Source organism: Octopus sinensis, linkage group LG4 (assembly GCF_006345805.1).
Source record: "Octopus sinensis linkage group LG4, ASM634580v1, whole genome shotgun sequence".
NCBI lineage: Eukaryota > Metazoa > Mollusca > Cephalopoda > Octopoda > Octopodidae > Octopus > Octopus sinensis.
Window position 1 is genome coordinate 19,968,394 of NC_043000.1, and position 23,574 is coordinate 19,991,967.

The 23,574-nt window shown below is 36.8% G+C and overlaps 1 protein-coding gene across 1 annotated transcript in view; it reads right to left on the reverse strand.

The window, feature by feature from the left end:
- LOC115210728 (tetratricopeptide repeat protein 7B) overlaps nucleotides 1–23,574 on the reverse strand; it is a 176,438-nt gene that overhangs the window by 131,273 nt on the left and 21,591 nt on the right. The window contains exons 2-4 of the mRNA XM_029779438.2: nucleotides 17,273–17,421; nucleotides 9,646–9,808; nucleotides 7,517–7,769 (exon numbers count right to left, since the gene is read on the reverse strand). Of these exons, the coding sequence (XP_029635298.1) occupies nucleotides 7,517–7,769; nucleotides 9,646–9,808; nucleotides 17,273–17,421 (565 nt within the window). The remainder of the gene's footprint in view (nucleotides 1–7,516; nucleotides 7,770–9,645; nucleotides 9,809–17,272; nucleotides 17,422–23,574) is intronic.

The window sequence follows — 23,574 nt, forward strand, 5'->3', positions numbered from 1 at the left end:
CACTACAGTGGAATATGGGCTGTGACTGCTGAGGACATGTGTAAGCTTGGAAGAAATGAAGCTAGTATGCTCCACTGGATGTGTAATGTCAGTGTGCATACACAACAGAATGTAAGTACCCTGAGAGAAAAGTTGGACATAAGAAGCATCAGATGTGTGCAAGAGAGATGACTGTGTTGGTATGGTCATGTGATATGTATGGAAGAAAACAGCTGCGTGAAGAAGTGTCACACACCTAACAGTGGAGGGAACCTGTAGAAGAGGTAGACTCAGGAAGATGATGAAGCATGACCTTTGAATGTTGGGCCTCACAGAGACAATAAGTGACCAAGACCTTAGAAGATATGCCATGCTTGAGAAGACCCAGCAAGCTAAGTGAGATCATAGTCATGGCCGATACCAGTGTCACATAACTGACCTATTTAAAAAAACACCTTTCAACCGTTGGGCAATATGCTGTGCCTGTGAAGTCCTGTTGAACTCATAGTGAAATCATAGTCATGGCTGATGATAGTGCTGCCTAAATGTCACCTATGCCGGTGGTACGTAAAAAGCACCATTCAAGTGTGGACAATGTTAGTGCCGCTACACTTCCAAGCAAAAGCAACATGCTGTCATTAAGTTCTTGATAAAGGAGCATCTAACATCTACCCAAGACGATAGATTGCTTGTAAAGATGATGCCAATAACAAGAGGCAAGTGCACAAATTGAGTGTTGTCACAATGAATTAAGTAAATGCCTTGACCCACCTCAATACAGTTGTTATACTGTCCATAGGTTATGATATAGCTTTACATTTTTTCATTTTGTTATGCAATCTCTGATGATTTGATATAATAGTCTGCTTATGAGGTATTTCCACATATAACAGATATTGTTGTTTATGATATACATGTTAGCGTCGTTACCAGCGTCGCCTTACTGGCATTTGTGCCTGTGCTAGTAGGGTGCCAAGAGCACCATCCAAGCGTGATCATTGCCAGAGCAGCCTACTGCCTTCCATGCCAGTGGGCACGTAAAAGGGCACCATTTGAGCGTGAACGTTACCAAAGTCGCCTTCTGGCACCTGTGCTGGTGGCATGTATATAAGGATTCGAGCGAGGTCGTTGCTAGTACCGCCTGACTGGGCACGTAAAAGCACCCACTACACTCTCGGAGTGGCTAGCGTTAGAAAGGGCATCCAGCTGTAGAAAATCTGCCAAATCAAGACTGGAGCCTGGTGCAGCCATCTGGTTCGCCAGCCCTCAGTCAAAATCGTCCAACCCATGCTAGCATGAAAAGCAGACGTTAAACGATGATGATGATGATGTCAGAATGTATTGAACAAACTTAAAAATTTGTTTCCAAATTTGTTTCGTATATGTACTGTATTCAAAATATCAAAATGGAACTACAATAAAGAACATAGAATAATAACTCGTTGGCACCTCACATATGGATCTTTTGATGTATAACCAAAGATATGGAGTTCTAAACATTGGTTATATGTTGTGATCAATATAACACACCACAAAATTATAAGCATATGTGTGTGTATATTTGTGTGTCTATGGGAAACAGCCTAGTCACCCATATAGTTAATCAGGTTAATCATCCATATAGTTAATCAGTTATTAGAAGGTGTCATGTCCAACAACATGTGCAGCAGCATTATAGTCAACTATACAAAGGTAAAGGAGATGCCTTAGATAGAAGTAATTATAGAGGTATCAAATTGCTGAACCAGGTCATGAAAGTTACGAAACAAGTTATAGAACATTTAATTAGGAAGAGTATTGCACTAGATGTGATTCAGTTTGGCATTATGCCAGTGAGAAGTACTTCTTTCTAATAAGACAAGTGGAGAAGTATTTAATCAAGAGTAAGTCATTGTAGTGGGTATTTGTCAACCAGGAGAAAGCCTTTAACAAGGTCCCTTATTCTGTGATCTTGTGGTCTCTGAGGAAGCTAGGAGTAGATGAATGACTGGTGCAAAACATACAAGTCATGTACAAAGGTCCTATCAATAAGGTGTGGAAGTTGGCAAGAAGAACAGCAACAAATATAATGTATGGGTAAGAGTTCATGAAGGCCCATGTCTCAGCCCCCTCTTATTCTTCATAGTTCTCCAGGCCATAACAGAGGAATTTATTAAAGACCAGTAGTTGTGAGAACTACTATATGCTGATGACCTTATTCCTAAAGCAGAATAAGCAGTAGAATCAGAAAAGAAATTTTAGGTGAGGAAGCAAACTTGGAATCAAAGGGGCTTAAAGTTAATTTAGCAAAAACCAAACTTCTAGTAAGCAGGAAACCAGACAGGACTCTACTCTCCCAAGAAAATAGCCCTGCTCAAAATGTAAAAGAAGGTGCAGGTAGAAATTTCAACCTGTGGAAGAGGTAGAATCGGGAAGACATGGGATAAGGTAGTGAAGCATAATCTTCAAATGTTGGGTTTCATGGTGACAATGACAAGTGATCAAGACCTTTGGGAATTTGCTGTGCTTGAGAAGACTCATCAAGCCAAATGAAATTATAGTCATGGCCAGTGCTGGTGACATGTAAAAGGCGCCCATGCCAGTGACAGATAAAAGGCACCCACTACACTCTTGAAGTGGTTGGTGTTAGGAAGGGCATCCATCCATAGAAACCAAGCCACATCAGACTAGAACCTGGTACATCTGTCTGGCTTACCAGTTCTAGTCAAACTGTTTAACCCATGCCAGCATGGAAAACGGATGCTAAATGACAATGATGATGACTTATATACTTAGGATGAAGTAATGAGGGCTGACCTCAAGATGTTGGGACTCACAGAGGAGATGACAATGGACTATGATGTCTGGTGATATGAGGTTCTTGAGAAGACCTGTCCAACTCAGCAAAACATGTAACATTAAATTTTTCACACACTATACCCCAATAAATCAAACTACATCACCTCTTCTCCTCATTTTCACGTCTCCTCTTCTTCATGCATTATACTTATCTCTCTCTCTCCACTTTTGCAGCCCAATCGTGTTCTTCCCACCCTGCCAACTGTATCATTGCTATCCTGTCACCTCCTGCCCCATATACTTAGATTTCACCAATCACTACATTCCTCCCACCACTTTTGCATTCACATGAACACCCTATTCATGCACCCTGGGCAATTCTCTACAATCCCATTTATATTCACATCCTTGTACCTTTAGAGTAATGTCTGGCACATTGCCACTACCTCTCTCGCACTCTATTGCTATCACTCTTGTTCTCTCTCTCATTCTCTCTCTCTCTCTCTCTCTCTCTCTCTCTCTCTCTCTCTCTCTCTCTCTCTCTCTCTCTCTCTCTCTCTCTTTCTCTCTGATTAAGGTAACCATGTATCTCCTCTACAACAACATATCTGTTTCTGTCCCACTGTCATACTCTAATCTCTCATCACCTGATACAAAGCTACATCCTTCAATACCATCACCACCCGCTCAAAGGATCTTTGACTTGCAAGTTACTTGGTGACCTTGCCAGTGCTGGTGCCATGTAAATAGCATCCAGTCCACTCTGTAAAGTGAGTAGCATTTGGAATAGTATCCATCCATAAAACTCATATGAAAGCACAATTTGCCAGTGCTAGTGTCTACTCCTTAAAGAGGTTGGCATTAGGAAGGACAACTAGTGGTAAAAGAAAAACCATGCCAAAGCAGTCAATGGAGCTAGGCATAATCCTCTGGCTTACCAGCTCCTGTCAAACCATCCATCCTAAGCCAGCATGGAAGATAGATGTTACATAATGATCATATAGAAAGCACTATCCAAACGTGATTGATGCCAGGCCCACCTGACTAGCTCCTGTGCTAGTGGAACGTAAAAAGCACGCACTACACTCTCGGAGTGGTTGGTGTTAGAAAGGGCATCCAGCTGTAGAAACATTGCCACATCAGATTGGAGCCTGGTGCAGCCGCTGGCTTTCCAGACCCCAGTCAAACCATCCAAACCATACCAGCATGGAAAACGGATGTTAAATGATGATGATGATGATGACAATGATATATATATATATACACACACACACACACACACACATATATATATATGTATATATATATATACACATAATACATATATATGCTTATATGTATATATATTGATATATAAAACACATGCTGGTGCCATAAAAAAGTACCCAGAACACACTGTAAAATGTTTGGCATTAAGAAGACATCCACCTGTAGAAACCATGCCAATGCTAACACTGGACCTCAATGCAGTTGTGTGGCATGCTGGACCAGTCAAACTATCCAACCCATGCCTGCATGGAAAATGGACATCGAATGATGATTGGCTTCCGTGCCGGTGGTACATAAAAAGCACCCTCTGTCCCTGTGCCGGTGGCACGTAAAAAGGACCTACTACACTCACGGAGTGGTTAGCATTAAGAAGGGCATCCAGCTGTAGAAACACTGCCAGATCACAGTCCAACCTATGCTAGCATGGAAAACGGACATTAAACGTTGATGATGATGATGAGTTTTTTTTTTTTTCTCTCCTTTTTTTTCTCTCTTTCTTTCTGTGTTTTTTTTCTCTCTGTGTATCTTTCTGCTCGAAACGTTAAAGACTTGTTTTATTTATATTTCCTGAGCGCCATACTAATACAATTGTTCGTTTGTTTTCCACCTGCCTTCGTCTTTTGTCTATTTTCATAAAGCTTCCCGTTATATATATATATATATGTATGCACACACACACACACACACACATTCATATATATACATATATATATATCATCATCATTATTTATTGTCCACTTTTCTATGTTCATATGGGTTGGACAGATTTGATGAGGTAACTTTTCTATAGCCAGATCTCCTTCCTGTTGCCAGCCCTCACCGGTTTTCAACCAAGATAATATTTCCCAGGGCCAGACATGTTTTTCACAAAAGACTAAAAAGTAAACAACATTGCTTGTATGATGATGTTCGTTTCCAGCCATCACATGATCTCAAGATAAGGTTACACACACACACACATACACATAAATATATACAATGGCCTTTTTTTCAGTTTCTGTTAACGAATTCCACTCACAAGGCTGTGGTCAGATTAGATTTATAGTAGAAGACATTTGCCCAGGGTGCTGTGCAGTGGGACTGAACCTAAACCCATACAGCCACATTGATCACTAATGATAATAAACACATTTGACCTCTACTGACCCCAAGGGTGTGAGGCCTCTTTTGTCTCCTTATGGCACAGGAATGCCCATTGCTGACCTCCTCACCATCTGCCACATCTATTTACAATTTGGTCTGTTCACCAAGCTGCTTCTCTTCCTCCTACTATTCCCTTCAACCCTCACATATTTACGATTATCTCAAGTACAAGACAAAAGCTGAGACTAAACAACATAATAATACATTTTAATAATAAATGGAAATAATAATAATAATAATAATAATAATAATAATAATAATATAATAATAATAATAATAATAAGCCAAAACTCATGTCAGATCAAAGGAAATATTAACAATGACAAATAATAAAAAAAATGAAAATAATAATATTAGTAATGATAATAATAATAATAAAAGGAGCCGGTTGGAATCTCCCCATGTCCTGATTGATGATACATCTAGTGATGGTGTTACAATAAAAACACTGGTAATTGCGCAACCTGATAATCACTACCTCATGAGTGACAATGAAAAAACAAAATATGGTTAATAACGGTGGTAATGAAACTGAAGCCACTGATGGTGACAGTGTTGCACCCAGCAGGTTCAGAGATACTGGTCCGACTTCCAGCCTGTCGTTATCCAGCAAGGGACCAGCTCACACAATGTAGATTGAACAAACAAGTCAATGCTGTGGTCATGGAGTGTTACTACCTGAGCAACCCTGTAGACAAAAATGGTGTTCATATCAGGGGACCGACAAAGTGTGTATGATCAATGGAGAGAAAGAGGATTGTTTCAACTCACAGAACAGAGATTATGTGATCAAGCTGGAGCAATAAGAAAAAAATCGCTGGTTCACAGAAGTAGTGCTCACAGCTATCAAAAGACAGGTATTGGAAAACAGCAGCAGAGGAAACAATGAAAATATACTTTTCACTGATAAAAGTAATCTCATAGCAGAAAACAGAGGTGAGATCTCTAATAAACCACAGGAAAGGGACAGTGATAGCTTGCTTGATGAGAGACATATAGATGGTCTGGAAGAAGACAGTAAAACTAATGGTGACATAACAGATGGGCAACAGGCAATCTACGACAGAATAAAGGCTAGGCTATAGGAGAATGATATTGACATTATATGCAACCTTAAAATGGCTGATCGGTGGAAATTGAACCAAGAAACAAAAAATGTGAATTAAATTCTGAAATACATCAAAATAAAAAACATCACAGAACAATATTCTACAAAAACATGTCTGACCAGGGAGAAATAGTACCTTGCTTAGAAACAAATGAATGTTGGCAACAGGAAGGGCATCCAACTCTAGAATACCTGCCTTAATAGGTTTTGTCTAATCTACGCAAGCATGATAACATGGACATTAAAACAATGATATATATATATATATATATATATATACATACATAAATATGCAAGTACAAGAGTCAGCATGACTGCATGCGCATGTGTGCGTATGCATGTGTGTGTGTGTGTATGCGTGTGCGTTACGTGTGTGCATGTGAGTGATCACATCATATTCCTTTACTATTTATGTGAAGCTGCCTACTGTCAATTAAATATATCAACACTATCATCATCATCATCATCATCACACATACATACATATATACATGCACACATGCAGACGCACATGTGTCTGCAGGCATATGTGAGTATGTATTCTTCCCATTCTCTTTGTAGTAGTGCCCTTTAATTAAATATGTACAGCGCTTAACAGTGTTTTTTTACATTTGTTTAGAGGGGGGGGTAGCTTATTTTTTTTTTTTTTGTGGGAGGAGAGGCGTATGAACAGCTTTTAATTTTAGGTTATGGATTTGTAAACGTTTGGATGAAGAAATAATTTTACTTCATTGATTGAACGTTCTTCTTAACACTAACTACTCAACTGTGAAGTTAGAATTCTACTATCACCCAATGAAACTGAAACAAACAGAAATTTCTAGATGAATTGTAATTTGAGGTTAAAATGGGGGGGGGGGATTATATTATCAGTTATAATAATGACTACAATAAAATGAAAATGATGATGATGATGAAGCTGATGATGATAATGAAGATGATTGTAGTAAAATGATAAATAATATATTTATTACAGCAGTTGCACAGCCAACTTCTTTTGCACAAGCTATCACTACCATTCTTAAAATAGGTCACAGCAATCATAACTAGCTTCAGACAAATAAGCAAGATCTATTTTAAGCCTTTCGATTTTATCAAAAATCAATGAGTAACTGGTTTCTAATCGATAAATTCCGCAACAGAAAAAGATCAATGGTTGGTGAATAGATGAAATGAACAGCACAAATGTAAGGGAGATAATCGTTAACAAGGGAGATAAGAAAGACTATGAATACTGACCCATTCTTAATGTGTAAAATGGGAGCCTGTTGTATTGCAGTTTCCAAAATAAGTCCCACATCGTTCACGTTAACAGGGGCTAGTGATACCTGCCCAACACCTAGCTGCCCACTGGTTTGACTCCTCTCCTGTTCTTGTAAATGTAACAATGCCAGATCACCAGCTTTTTCAAAATAATGAATTATCTTCTCCTCTTTCTCAGCAGCTTTAAATTTGCTAGTGGTTGCTGGGGGCATCCGTTCCAAGCAAAGACCTATAATGAGAAATCATTTATATACACAATTAAAAGTTCATATGTTTTATTATAATGAAATTAAAATGATACTAAGAGAAAGGGGTACATGTGATGGTTCTGAGCAACAAAAGTATCGACCACTAACTTTACTTTTACTTAATTTTACAGTTAAGTAACTCATAAACACCCTTTCTTCATATTAGAAAGGCTTTTCCAATAACCATCAAGTGTATTCTTCAAGCTGTTGGTTTTCTTTGACTCAAAACCCATCCTTTGTTACTGGTTCCTGTTACTATTGATTCTGTTTGGGAGAATGCTTACTGTTTACTTATCATACCATTTCTTATACAATTTCTATGACATGTTACCGACTGATGGAATTCCATGATATTGTGTCCACTTTTCCTGTTATAAATTTATATAGTCTTTTTATTCTTTTATCTCAGTTCATCACAACTACTTGTTGCCTCAGGTGTCCTTCTTAGCAGAACCCATTCTGTTACAAGCAATTGGGTAAGGTCTCCAGCTTGAGAATACCTTCCTCCCCTCCCTCCCCCACTACTCTCAGTGTCATGGGTACTGCCTTTCCGCTTGACTAAAAGGGATGAAAAATATATCAATTACAGGAGAATGTCACAGAGAACATTACAGTCCTAAGTATGGAAGATTGAATTAATTTCTAGTAGAAATATTGATTCTATTTTAGTTTGAAACAAAAATCATAAAAAAGATAAAAGTAATCAACCCAATACCTAAATATTGCATTAATATACACTTCATCTTACAACTCACTCATAAGTCAACAAAGGAACATTTATGTGGTCACACAACTTACTAGAAATAGCAGCAAATTTCCTTCAAACCTTGAGATTCAGAAAATTAGCTAAGCATTACAAATATATCCTTAACATTTATATCAAATTACAATATTTCTTAAACTGGTAATGAAAATCTAATAGCCAGATTATGTTATCGTACAATTCACACAGAGCTGAATATAAAATAATCATTTTATTAATCTTGGCAACATCTAAACTTTGAGAGTTGTATACAGTCGAGTTAATATTCAAATAACACACAAATAAACACTACAATTTCTGGCCTTTGCTATCCTCAAAAATCCTTTCCAGAGACTCCAGATCCAAACGGATCTAAAACTGCATCCCACAGACTAGTCTTCCTCTTCAAGGCCAGAAAAAAGAGACCATTAGCCAAAGAGTCAACAATTCATATCCTATCATCAGTATTGGTTACCTTCATATAGTCTGCCTAGTTGTAAATTGGTACCATGGAAAGGTACACCTGGCTGTTGTAAACAATAGGAACATAATTTAGTTGATAAGGTGTTTCATTAGCTTTGTAGTACTGAGTTCCAATCTTACTGTGAGTATAACTTGGGAGAGGGGTAGCCTCTCCAGAACAGACATAGTACACATGATGACAAAATCTTCAGTGCTGCTTCAATAAGCTAAGTTATTACAAACATCAAAACTTAAAAAGCAACCAAATACAAGTAACTGAGTGATAGGTTGATAATTCATATCTTTCTTTGACTATGTTATGTCTGTAACCAGGAGATGACTATCAAACAGGATCATCCACCTAAATGTAAATTAGTACCACAGGTTAGGAACACCTTTAGTGATCCAAGTATTAGTAACATGGGAAAATTAACAAGTAGTTCATTATTTTGCCAAAGACCATGGATACATATTTCTGCATAATGAATTCTGCCCTATTGTGTTACTGAAGACTGGATCTTTCAATTCATAAGTTGATTTCCTTCTATCCTTCATTTAACTGTAGTTAAACAATGCTTATAGTGGAAAAACAGAAGACATTGAAAGTGAGGTAAGGCAATCATCTCAACCAACAAATAAAATATGTTACTTACCTTTAATAGCATAGCCTTCGGCTAAAATCCGTAGAAACCGGATTGAGGGAGACTTAATAGTGATGTTATCAATATCAGCTTTTTCCAATAAAGCATAAGCACCAGTATAATTGCCACGACAGTAGTGGATTTTGACTAATAAAAGTTGAGCATCGAATTTGAACTGAAATGAAAACAAGCAGTCTTAAATTTTATATTAAGCAAATAGTTTTACAAAGGTATTATAAAGTTTGTCAAACCTTGAATTGCTCTTTGAGAATTATAAGCAGGTTATGCAATGTCAAAGCAAAGATACACCAAACATACACACAAACATATATATATAGATTACACACACACACACACACACACACACACACACACACCACACACACAACAGTCTAGGGTTATAGTGTAAGACACTTGCCCAAGGTGCCACAAAGTGCCACTGAACCCAAAACCATGTGGTTAGAAGACAAACTTCTTACCACACAGCTACATCTGCACCTACACATGTTTGTAGTTATTATGTTTTCTAATTTTGGTACAAGACCACAAACTAGAGAAGTCAGGGAACAGTCAAGTAAACTGACCCAGTGCTTACTTAAATGATTCCAGAAAAAGAAAAGACAATGTCAACCTACACAGAATTTGAATTCATAGCATATAAGACATATGCAAATATCACTAGCACCAAGGCATAATAAAGAAACAGCACCTTACTGCTTCAGTCACTCTATTGACTTATATCTCATTATTCTAGTTATTTTCATGAAAACTGGCCACACAATTATTGAAATCAAATTAAGTCAAATTTTGATAAATATTACAATGTAATAATGACAATTTTTCACAAATTTGTAGGACATAGATAACTGAACCAATTTCAGCACTTGATTGCTCCATATTTTATCAACTTGGAAGTTGTGAAAGGCAAAGTTGCCGTTGGTAAAATGTAAACTCAATGTAAAGTGACACAGCTAAGTAGTACAAGGCATTTTTTTTCCAATGGGCTACCCTTTCTGATACTCAACCGTGATATAATCAAATACAGCTGCTGTATCTGTTTCAACATCAATTGTTTGTGGGAGGAAAACTTCCAACACAATGAAGAGATAATTCTTGTAATTCACTTCTTTTTAAATGAAGTAAATATACTAAAAATAAAAATAATTTTAAGGACATTTTGAACAAAGTTAGTTGAAATTTTACATTAATTTCAAGAAAATTTATTCACAAAGAATGAAACTAGATCTCAAGAACATAAAGTTAAAGAGTAAAGTCACAAGTTTTAGAAAAAGATTTGGTCAATTAAATCAACCATAGAATTTAAGTTAATTGACACTAGAATGAAAAAAAAATGTCAACTGTGGCAGGATTTGATTTGATAATAAAATGACATAACTTAAAGCTGCAAGGCATTTTATCTGCTTCACTGCCCTTATTATAATATTAATGAAATTTGATTCTAATTGTTCCTAATATAGGTTTAAGGCTTAAAATTTGAGGGTTGGGGTATAGTAGATTATATCAAAGGGATGAGAGGCAAAGTAGACCTCAGCAAGATTTAAATTCAGAGTGTAAAAATCCCAAAGGAAGCATTTTGTCTAACCTTTTCTTTCCTATATTAGCCACAAGGGCTCAAAGAGATACAATAAAATACAATGAATGTTAAACATCTGCCTGATTAGCACTTCTGTTGGATTGTTCTCACACATTTCACATAAGAGTTCTATTAATATTTTTGTTGGTCTTTTGAATGGCTGTTAAGTTCAATTTATTCAGTTATTCATGTAGGAAATAGGTTCCCCTTTACTGTTACCATAAAAAAATCCATCCACAAACCCGTCTAAAGGGTTTGCTTTTGTTACATTTGTATAACCAGAAGCACTGGACAAGGTCCAAGAAGCTTGGTCACATTGCATCGACAACAGAAAGTTGGATACCAAACGAGCCATTCCACATGATGAGGCGCCTGAAAATAAAGTTAGTGTCAGTAAAATGTTCGTTCGAAGCATCAAAGAAGATAGCACTGAGGATGAAATTCAAAACACATTTTCACCTTATGGTGAAATTGAAACGATTAACATGATCAGGGATAAGGGTACTGGCAAGTTTAAATGGTTCTGTTTTGTTACCTTCACTGACTATGATAGTGTAGACAAGTGTGTCATTAAGAAACATTTTGAATCATCAGGCAAACAGGTAGAAGTGAAGAAAGCTGTTTCCAAGGACGAACTCATAACTGGCCGCGGCAGCAGTGTTACTGCTTATAGTCAGGTGTCGAACCCATATGGATGAGGTGCATTTCAAGGGTATGGAAGGCGCTGGATGGTATGCATATCAGGGTGGAATCACCAACTATACCAGTCATGCTAATGGTACTAATTTCTCTTGTCCCTATGATAACGGCTTAGGAGGTGACCCAACTCGTGGTCATGGCAATTTCACTCCACGTGGATCAGGCCCATGCAGGGTTGGTGAAAACTTTATTAATTTTAATTTTTTTTTTGTTTTGAATTAACAATTTTTCAATGTTGCTTTTGTTTTTATTATTTCTGAAGATATTGGAGACTAACTCCCTTTCACAGGGGATAAACTTTCACCAGAGTTGGATTCCTCTCCACAAGAGAGGAGCTTTTATTCATCAGAGTGTGTTTCTATTTCACAAAGAGTGATCCCTCGCTTTTTCTTTTCTTTTTAAAGAAGTTTGGCAGTCTCCTTCAATTTCTGTCTAGTCCTCATTTTTATCAGTAAATGGAGTGATACTGTTGTAAAGAACTTTCTACTGATTTATTTCCCCTTGTTTAAGATGAATCTCATTATCGCTGCCAGTTGTGACTAAGAAAATTTCTTAGATCTCTTGGTTAGTTCCTGACAATGAAGACAGGGTGCTTTATTTTTTCATCACCTTAGTACCACCTTAGGGTCAGCAACCTCCATGCTTTGTTACTATTGTTTTTATCCTTTTCAGCTGTCTACAAAGAAAGGCTGTAAATGGCTTTCATTAACATATCTGTAGCAGCTGGGTTTCTACCCTGGTTACCAAGTTTTAAGGCCATCTTCTCAATACTCTATAGAAGACATAATATCAATATCGTTTTGCCACCTTGCAAGAACGTGAGGAATTGTAGGTCCACAACCATGCCACCTGCCTGCATATCACCAAAAGTTATGTCAGTACTGAACACCCATTCATATTGTGACACAAAAGTGACTATGAACTTAAGTCTCCTTCAATATTGTCACCACTGTCCTTGATGGCGTTTCTCTTTCCCAAATATTGTAGGACTAATTTATAAGAATTCACCCCTAGGTCCAATCCTTGTTGTAGTGGGATGCTTGTATACCTCAATGACCTTGAGAGCTGTGCCAAGGAAGAGCAAGCTCCTAATAGGACCTCCCATGCTGGACAGGTTAAAGAATAGAGGCCAGATTAATATGAACCACCTCTTCCCAAAGGTAAAAATGGATTTGTATAGGGCCAACACTACTACCTAGAAAAAAAAAGTTACAGAAACATCAATGACAATTCCAAATCAATAAGACCTGGGAGAGAAAAGCCTCCCTTCAAGGAAGCATATGACACAGTACAGCAAAATCCAAAAGGGACATCCTGCAAAACATATCAAGCCCTGACCTGGAATCCACAAGGGAGGTAGAAGGGAAGAAACCTTAAAAATAGCTGGAGGCATGATATTGAGGCAGAACTGAAAAAATAGGGATCCAACTGGAAAGAAGCAGGAAAGATAGCCCATAGTCAAGAACAGTGGAGAAAAACTCTCAATGGTCTGTGTTTCATAGGGAGTGGAGGGCTTAGCCTTTTGTTACCATATTTCTCTGGAAATACACTGCTTTTATTTCAATTAATTTTGAAAATAACAACAAATTTAATAAAATAATTCTGTCATTATTAAGTTGGTATTTGAAATACAAATTAACATAAAAATTTGTTGGAAGTCAACCTCGGCTGAATTTGAACTCAGAACATATAGACAGACAAAATACTGCTAAGCAGTCCACCCAGCATGCTAATAATTCTGCCAGCTCACCACCTTAATAATGATGATGATGATGATGACGATGATGAGCAACCAAATTACTTGCTTGACAGACAAACAACTCCCGATTCTATTTCGCAGTTGAGTAGTGAATGGCAGAAAGTCTATCCAACTATGAAAACAATTAACTGTGTTCCAGGAGAATGGATGTGAAATAATTGAAAAATATATAATATAGTCTTGAGTTGCACTAGTTTGGCAAGTGATATAAAATTGCTTATTGCATCATGGTAGAGTCATTGCAGCCATTGTAAAAGACACACATATACTGTTACTTAATTATGAATGTTTAATAATATCATATATTAAGTGTCAAAGCCTCTATCTTACAACTACAACCTGGTGACTGACACTTTATCTTTTAATGAATGTACAATAAAAGATTTTGATACCTGATAATATACCATATTATTACAAAATAATAATAATATTTTTTTCTACTATAGGCACCAAACCTGAAATTCTGGGAGAAGTGGGTTAGTCAGTTATATTGACCTAGTGCTCAACTGGTACTTATTTTATCAACCCCGAAAGGATGAAAGGCAAAATTGACTTTGATGGAATTTGAACTCAGAACGTAATGTGTTAGAAGAAATGCCATTAAAAATTTTGTCTGTGCTAACAATACTACCAGTTCACCACCTTATTACAAAATAATAATAATAATAATGTACATTATTTACATTTTATGGATATTTGTCCTCATCTTGTTTGTTGTTAACACAATGTTTTGGCTGATAGCCCATAGTCTTCATCAGGTGTCTTGGGGGAAATTTCGAACTTGGGTTCTCATTCCTAAGGTATTTTTCAATGTTATCATTATTATTATTATTATTATTATTATTATTATTATTATTATTATTATTATTCAGTTCACTGCCTGAAATTGAACTCAGAATCTTGGGGTTAGTAGCCTGCAGTCTTAACCACCATATACCCATGGGCAATTATGGAGTGAATTTTAGGGCTTATAAATCTATAAAACAAGATGAGGACAAATATCTGTCAAATGTAAATAATGTACATAATTCTTCATCTCTTAAATATAGAACTGAATAATGATAAAGGTTTCAAATTTTGCCAAAAAGCCAGTAATTTTGGGGGAGCAGCTAAGTTGATTACATTGACCCACAATGTTCAACTGCTACTTATTTTATTGACCCCACCCAAAAATGTTAAAAAGCAAAGTCAACCTCGGTGGAATTTGAACTCAGAACACGAAGACATGAAATGCCAAGATGCATTTTGCTAGGTGTGCTAACAATTCTGCTAGCTCGAATAATAAGGTAAAAGTGAATAAAACAGTGCATATATCTTTTAATGAATCTACCTCAATGCAATAATAATAATATAAAAAACTGTTCCTTTTACAATTTTCTAAGATATTTTTAACAACGAACGGTTAAAGTTAGCATTTTTTCAGTACATTTTAAAATTTTCACACACCATAAATTGAAATGTTCACAAATTAATATTTATCAGAACTTTTTAATAAAATAAGTTTTATAGCACTTTTTAATCAATAACAAATTTTTAAAGCTGATACTATAAATCTAGTAAGATTATACTAGTTAATACTTTAATAGTTTAATTACAGAGGGTTAATGGATTAAATAATGAACAATCGAAAATGTCATAGTGGAATTATTATAAGCAACAGGTAATACTGCAATCTCTATTTAGTTCTGGGTAAGGAACCAGAGTTGCCATATTGCTATTGAGACAGCTACAAGAAAATACTTAAAAAACATTTCTATGTTGCATTTTGGCTGGATATGACCAGTTTCTAACATCTTGATTCTCATTATAGATTCAATTGAGAAGTTATGGGGTTTGAAACATGAGATATGAAGCTTGAATTGAAGAGTCTCAAGGTGAATATAACTAATCTAAAATACTCAACAGTGAAAGTATTCAAAGCATTTACTGTAACTATATTGAATTATTTCTTGTATTCTTTTCTTTAATACTGAAATAGTATCCAGAAACTGAAGAGAGCAAAATCGCTTAAATAGATAGATATGATTACTTTTCATTTTATAAACTTTACATTTCTTTTGTCTCAGTTCATTCGCAACATAATCTAATCATTTTGATTACCTGTATATATGGGCAAGAAATGGATTCAGTCACAAAGATGATTTCATTATATATTCACTGTAGTTCTTTTTCTGTTTTTCACTGTTATATATGGGGCGAAGCTAAGAAGCAATCTATCTATACTCATGACTACATAGGCACCTAAAACAATTTGTGAAATCATGGTACATGCTACCAGGTATAGAACCTAAATTTATCAACAATTAGTTGGAAGGAAATTTAAATCAACCTCAAGGAATGTAAATTTAAGATTGTGTTCCTCCAAACCAAATAGTACAGAGAATTTAAGTTAATTCTTTGACAACTAGACAGTATTTCACCATTATTCAATAACCATTGCAGAATATGATTACAAGGGTCAAAGTAAAACAAACCTTGATTTAACCCTTTAGCATTTAAACTGGTCACATCCAGCCAAAACATTCTACTTGTTTGATGCTCAAAGCAACCAGATCTGACCTCCCTGACCTTACTCTACAATGTCATACTAAAACTAAACAATCACATCATTGAAATTTTATAGGATAGAAATAGTATAATAATTCAGAACAACATGAATAAATTAGCATTACATTTGACAGACTAATCTGAATGCTGAAGAATTAAGGATACAATTCTGTCAGCATCATGTCCCTAGGATATGCCCATATTTAGTGGTGATCTTTTTCTTTGACACCTTCTTTCTATTCCAAAAGGAGGCATGTAAAAAGCACCTGGCACACTCTGTTAAGTGGTTGGCATTAGGAAGGGCATCCAGCCATATAAACCATGTCTCAACAGACAGCTGGAGCCTGGACAGCTCCCTGTTAGCCAGCTCCATGTCAAACAGTCCAACCCATGCCAGCATGGAAAGTGGACATTAAACGACGACGACGACGACGATAGCCCTGGCTAATCCACTTTCACCAATGGTCCCTCTCTTATTGCCAGGTTAGCAGCTTCACTAATCTAACTTTGCATCTGGCTAGATACTCCTTAACTTGGGAAATGTATATCTTACATAAGCTCCTCCAACACAATACAGCTCTGGAATCTTATTTCTGTGCTTCAGAAGAACGGTCAGTGGTATATTTTGGTCCTCAAAAAGCAAACCAAGTCCAATCAGAATTAATCAGTTGAGGTGGATTTGCCTTGCAAGTTACCTGGTGACCTCACCAAGAGTCAGTGCCATGGAAAAGGCACTCTGTTCACTTTGTAAAGTGGTTAGCATAAGAAATGGCATTCAGCTGTAGAAACCATGCTAAAGCAGACACTGGAGTTCAGTGCAGTCCTCTGGTTCATCAAGTCCTTTCAAACCATCCACTTCATGCCAGCATGGAAAATTAACATTAAATGATGATCTAGCTGCTGCTGATGATGATGATGACGATGATGACGATGATGATGAATGTCAACTGTTAAAGTAATCTTAGAAATTAATATTAGCTAAAAAGAGCTAACTAAAAACATACAAAGAGAAAATAAATGGTTTCAATCATCACACTTACTCTATTGTCCCCTTGAATCACTCGGTTAAAAAGGGTCTCAGCTTCAGAAAGTTCACTTATAGCTTTGCTGATATTCTTCTCACATGGGGGGAATTTCTCTAGGTACTCTTCAAGTTTACATTCTCCCATCACAAAGTCAACCATGTATTCTGAAAAGAAAATAATAGGTTAAAGTAGTTGGAGAACAAAGGTGTCATTCATATGTATGTGTGACAATTATAAAATGGATGTTACTATCATTCAAGCAGTGCCCTTCATTTCCAGGGAAGGAGCTGTGTCCTTGTCTCTTGCAGTCCTTTAGGACCAGCAATGCTCCTAATGTTCTGTTTAAACTGTTGCAGGTCAACACCTGTAGAAAAAACATGAGCAGGGAGAAGATTTCAAAGATGTACTGGAGAGAGAGAACTGAACAAAATTATTAACATGGGCCAGAAGCTGGATGCAACAAGGGTGATGAAAGGTATAGAACAAGAGGGTTGGGTGTGTCAGAGAGGTGAAGATATGCCCAAAGAGAAGAAGCCAATAGAGTAGCAGTGGAAACAACAAAGAGCAGATATTTGTGAATCAAAGGCTGAAGTGCCTGTTACTGAATGAATGCCTATTAGTCACATGGCACATTTTTTGTGGAAGTCCAGGACATTGTGAGTGTAGCAATAGCTGCACCATCTTAGATGTGAGTACAGTACACAGTGTCAGCAGTAATTAGGGGCTGAAATATCTTCGAGCCCTGAAGAGAAGGGGTAGTCTTTGGATGTAGTCCTAGCTAAGGACATGCTTTTGCCATTAGAGATCCTCAGTAATAATTCTTTTGGCACAAGACCAGCAATTTTAATGGGAAGTGGGGTAGTCAATAACATTGACCCTAATATTCAACTAGTACTTATTTTATCAGCCCCAAAAGGATCAAAGGTAAAGTTGACATCAACATGTTTCAAACACAAAGCATAAAGAGCCAAAAGAAATTCCACTAAGCATTTTGTTTAATGCATTAATGATTCTGTCAGCTTGCCACCTCAGTAATAATTAAGCCCAACATTTGAAGCAAATGTGGGGACTCTAGCTGAGTGATTATGGTTAGGGTTTTTGTTGCTAAAAGAGGCAAGATTGTCATGGCTCTCAAGGTCTTTGTTTATGGAATCAAAACAGGTTTGGCATGTAGTGCGTAGGTTGAATGTAGATGATGCCAGATCAAGACAAAATAAGAAAGAATGAGGGATTATGTCATCTGCATAAGAGTAGGATTATTGCCACAATAGTGTGATCTGATAGGAAGCTACTGATACAAGAGATGTGAGATCAGTATAGTCTGTAAGCAGGAAGTTATAACAGGAGATTTATATGCCAGACACACTCAAAAGCTTTGTTGAGGTCTAGAGCAACACTGCTTTTACCAAACTTCTCTAAAGCAAATGCCCGCTGGTGAATGACATAAGTCCAGTGGATTTGGCTCAGAAGAAGCCATACCAATAATCACTGAGAAGAGAGGTTCAAAGTGAAGGAGAACATCATTGTTAATAACTGTCTCCATTACTTTTGAGGTATTAGAAGTGAAAACAATGGGACAATAGTTATCAGGGCCAAAGGGGCTGCTTTTCTTTGGAATGGAGCATACAGTATATATCCAAATGCCAGTAGAAAGTGAGAGATTTAAGAGTTTGGAGAGTATAGGAGCAAGTTCTAAGGGGCAATGTTTAAGTGTTTTGGAAGAGACATTGTCAAGACCCTTGTTTTTTAGAAGCAACCAGGTGATTCAGAAACCTCTTCAGCATTTAAATGATATGTAACATTTACATTCTTTATTATTGTTACAATTTCCATTGTAGATGTCATCTATCTGGACTTCTGCAAATCATACAACAAAGTTGACCACAGCATCTTATTAAAGAAACTATTGAACATTGGAGTCCAAAGGAAACTATTAGGTTGTCCCAAAAGTTCGTAAACACTTGCGAAAATTGAATTTTTACTCGCCAAGTACTAACAAAAACAACAAAAATTATTCCTCAAAATAAAGACCATTATTTTCCAAGACTTTCTACGAACTTTTGGGACAACCTTATATTAAAGTGGACTAAGTGTTTTCTGTTGAACAGAAGCCAGCATGTGGTGATAGATGGTGTTCAACCAAGCTCTGCAAAGTCATCAGTGGAGTCCCACAAGGCACTATATTGGGCTCATTCCTTTTCATTATTTACACACATCAATAACATCATTGATATTATGAAACACAGCAGCATTACAATTTTTGTGGATGATTAAGCTTCTGAAGGTCATCGATAGGGCAGGAGACTGGACTAATCTCCAATCAGATCTGCTCACTGATATCCAATGGGCAGAAAAACACAAAATGCAGCTAAGCAAGAATAAATTTGAATTAATCTACTACAGTAAGGAGGTTGCACTTAAGCTACAAGACACTCTTCCATGGGATGAAAAGTTTGTGACATCCAACATCACTAGGGACGACCTCAGAGTAACTGTCAACAACTACATATATAGTATATAGAGATTATAAATATAGTGTGTGTGTGTGTGTGTGTGTGTGTGTGTGTGTGCACGCATGCATGTGCACATGTGTATGTATAAGTGTCTACACACACACACATACATAGTATCTTCTATTATCTTTTGGGCTGATCCCTTATTCCATGCTCAAAGTATTTCCTGTCTTTACTGGCAAAGAACTCTTCCAGGTGAATTTTTACATCCTCTTTAGAGGTGAAAGTCTCTCTATTCAATGAATTTTGAAGACCAAAACAGGTGGAAATCTGAAGACACAAGGTCAGGCAAATACAGAGGATGAGGCAAAAACCTCTCAGCGCAGCCCCAATAATGTCTGCCACATTTGCAAAGATGTGTGACATCTGGCATTGTTGTGCTGAAAGACAATCCTCTTAAGATTAGTCAGTTCTGGACACTTCTGGTAGACTTGCATTTAATTTGTCCAGTTGGTCATAATACAAATCTGAATAGATGGTCCTTTTCATGGAAAAAAAGCTCATAAAAGACAACACCCTTCCAGTCCCACCAAATTGAAAGCATAACTTTCTTAGGGAGAAGTCCTTTTTTGAGGTTGTTTATAGTGGTTCGCATTGCTTCCTCCATGACTGTTTGCATCTCACACTGTTATAGGCAATTTTTTTTCCTCCTGTCCCTATTCTATTAAAAAAAGGACCATTTTCTTCATGCATCATTTGTTGGGCCATGTTCTCTTTATTCAATTGATGTGGGACCCAAATACTGAACCTGCTGACATAATCAAGTTGACGCAGATGGTTTTCAACACCCAATTTGGATAATAGGAGAATATTTGCAATTTTAAAACAGGAGTTAGTCTTGACTAACTTCTTCACATTGTCAATGTTAACACCATTTGGCTAGCCATAGCAAGGAGCATCTTGAATAGAAAAATTTCCCAATTAAAATTTTGAAAACCACTTCTGGCACACATGTTACATAACAGCATCCTCTTCTTACACAATACATATCTTCTTGCAGGTTTCTGCTGCTTTCTAGCCATTTTTAAAATTATAAAAAAAACATGATATATCAATAATGTTCAATTTGATTTTCCATTTTCAGGCTGATCTCAAACACACAAAATACAACCTGTCTCATCAGAAAGGTAAAAAGTGAATGGCGTCAGATATCTAACAAGTATGTGTGCACAAAGGAAAAAAAGTGAACAAACTTTTTGCCCAACCCAGTGTGTGTGCATGCGTGTGTGTGTGTGTGCATCAGCTCACCCTCTCTGTAACACCACCCATAAAAACTTTACCTAAAATGGTCAATTCTCTCACTAAATTACACTCTTTTATTAAAGTTAATTCTGTTTCTATTTTTATTTCTATTCTCATTAATTCATGTATTTTTATCTCCATTCTCATACCAACTGCTTCTGTCCTACTGTCCAATACTGTTTTTATGCATGTGGCTATTTATGCTTGACCCCAATTTTTAAACTATTTTTAAAGTAATTATTTCAAAACAACCTACTAACTACAGTATTTGAATCACACTTCTTTTTCCCACTAATAAAACAAATTTTGCACCCACGCAAGTATATTAGCACACCAAACACAATAAACTGAACCAACTGATTATAAATAAACTTCCCATTTTTCTGATTCTCACACCTAAATAATCCTCAACTTGAATGAAACTGGTTGTTCACTGTGAGGAATTGTACATTCTATTCAATTAATAACAATAATATATATCATCATCATCATCATATTAATGTCCACTTTTCCATGCTTGCATGGGTGAGATGAAATTTGTTGAGTGGATATCCTATGGCTGACCGCCCTTCTTGTCGCCAACTTTCACCTGTTTCCAAGTAAAGTAATATTTTCTTGTGATCAGACATGTTTTCCCACAGAAGATTGGAAATGGACACTGCTTACATGACGGTGACACTTGTTTACAACTATCACATGGCAGTTGTAAACAAGAAGATAGTAACACACATATGACCGGTTTCTTTCAGTTTCTGCCTACCAAATCCATTCACAAAGCTTTGGTTAGCCTAGGACTATAGTAGAAGACACTGGCCCAAGATACTATGCACTGAGACTGAACCCAAAATCATGTGGTTCAAGATCAAATGTCTTACCAACCAGCCATTCCTATATATATATATTCTTTATTTTTCTTTTATTCTTTTACTTGTTTCAGTCATTTGACTGCGGCCATGCTGGAGCACCTCCTTCAGTCGAGCAAATCGACCCCAGAACTTATTCTTTGTAAGCCTAGTACTTATTCTATCAGTCTCTTTTGCCGAACCGCTAAGTTACGGCATCGGTTGTCAAGCGATGTTGGGGGGACAAACACAAACACATATATATATATATATATATATATATATATATATACATATATACGACGTCTACCAAATCCACTCACAAGGCTTTGGTCGGCCCGAGGTTATAGTAGAAGACACATACCCAAGGTGCCATGCAGTGGGACTGAACCCGGAACCATGTGGTTGGTAAACAAGCTACTTACCACACAGCCACTCCTGCGCCTATATATATATACACACACACACACACACATATATATATATATACGCACACACATTTAATTAAATATATAACAGATATATGTATGTGTGTGTGTGTGTGTGTGTGTGTGTCTCTTCTCCCCACTTTCTTTGTAGCTATAAACTCTTTCGCCATTGCCATGATAGTGCTGAATCATTTCTGCACTTCATTGAAAGCTTTGCAACTTCCTGTCATTCTTTTCCCCTTCATCTTAACTATCACTGTCAATATCTATTTCTCTTTCTGTTCATCATCTCATCATCTCTTTCTCAACACTTTATTTTCTCTCTCTCTCTTTCTCTCTATCTATCTATCTCTTTCTCTCTCTTGTTACACACTTTTCCACTTTCTTTTAATCTCTCAGTCAATCTCATATTATCAACACCTCATTCACTCCTCTGCTTCTTTTACTCTTTCCTTCTTCTAAAATTCAGTAATAAGCTCATAGTTTTAGTAGAGCTTCAGCTGATAACATAACAGCTGATTTTAATTTATTTAAGCAAGAAGATAAATTTAGTAGTTGCAAGTTCAAATAATAGTCACAACCAGTTTTAGACTCTTGTACAAGACACTGGCTACAAATTATGTTTCTATCAATAATAACACAGGGAAAGAGAACTTGCCACAGACAGATATTTTGGTTTGATTTCCAAATAGGATTCACCTCAGTCAAATTGATTTCATCATATCTGCAGCACTTCTAGACCCATGCACAAAGAAAGAGCACTTCAGTATTGTTAAAACTCGGGTGGTTCATGGGCGCCTGTTGTGCCATCAAAAGGAAAGTAATAAATGCATCAAACAGTTTCCAAGACCATTTGTCAAAGAGACCCAAGAATACACACTCCACTCACATAATTGTCCTTTTTATGCCTGTTTTTCCATGCTTGTGTGGATTCAGTGAGTCTTTTCCAGCACAGCATCTCCCATCTCCTTAGTAAAGTTCAACATCTCTCTCTCTCTCTCCCTATATATATATATATATAGGCATGATGATGTGGTTAAGAAGCTTGCTTCCTCCTAACCATGTGGCCATGAGTTCATTCCTATTACGCGACACCTTTGGCAAGAGTCTTTTACGGCAACCCTGGGCATGATCAAAGCCTTGTCAGTGGATTTCGTAGACAGAAACAGCAAGAAGCTTGCCTCAACAAGTTCCATCTGACCCATCTGAGTCATGCAAGTGTGGAAAAGAAAACATTAGATGATGGTGATTGCACACATACACACACATATAAGGAAAGTGGATTGGCAAAA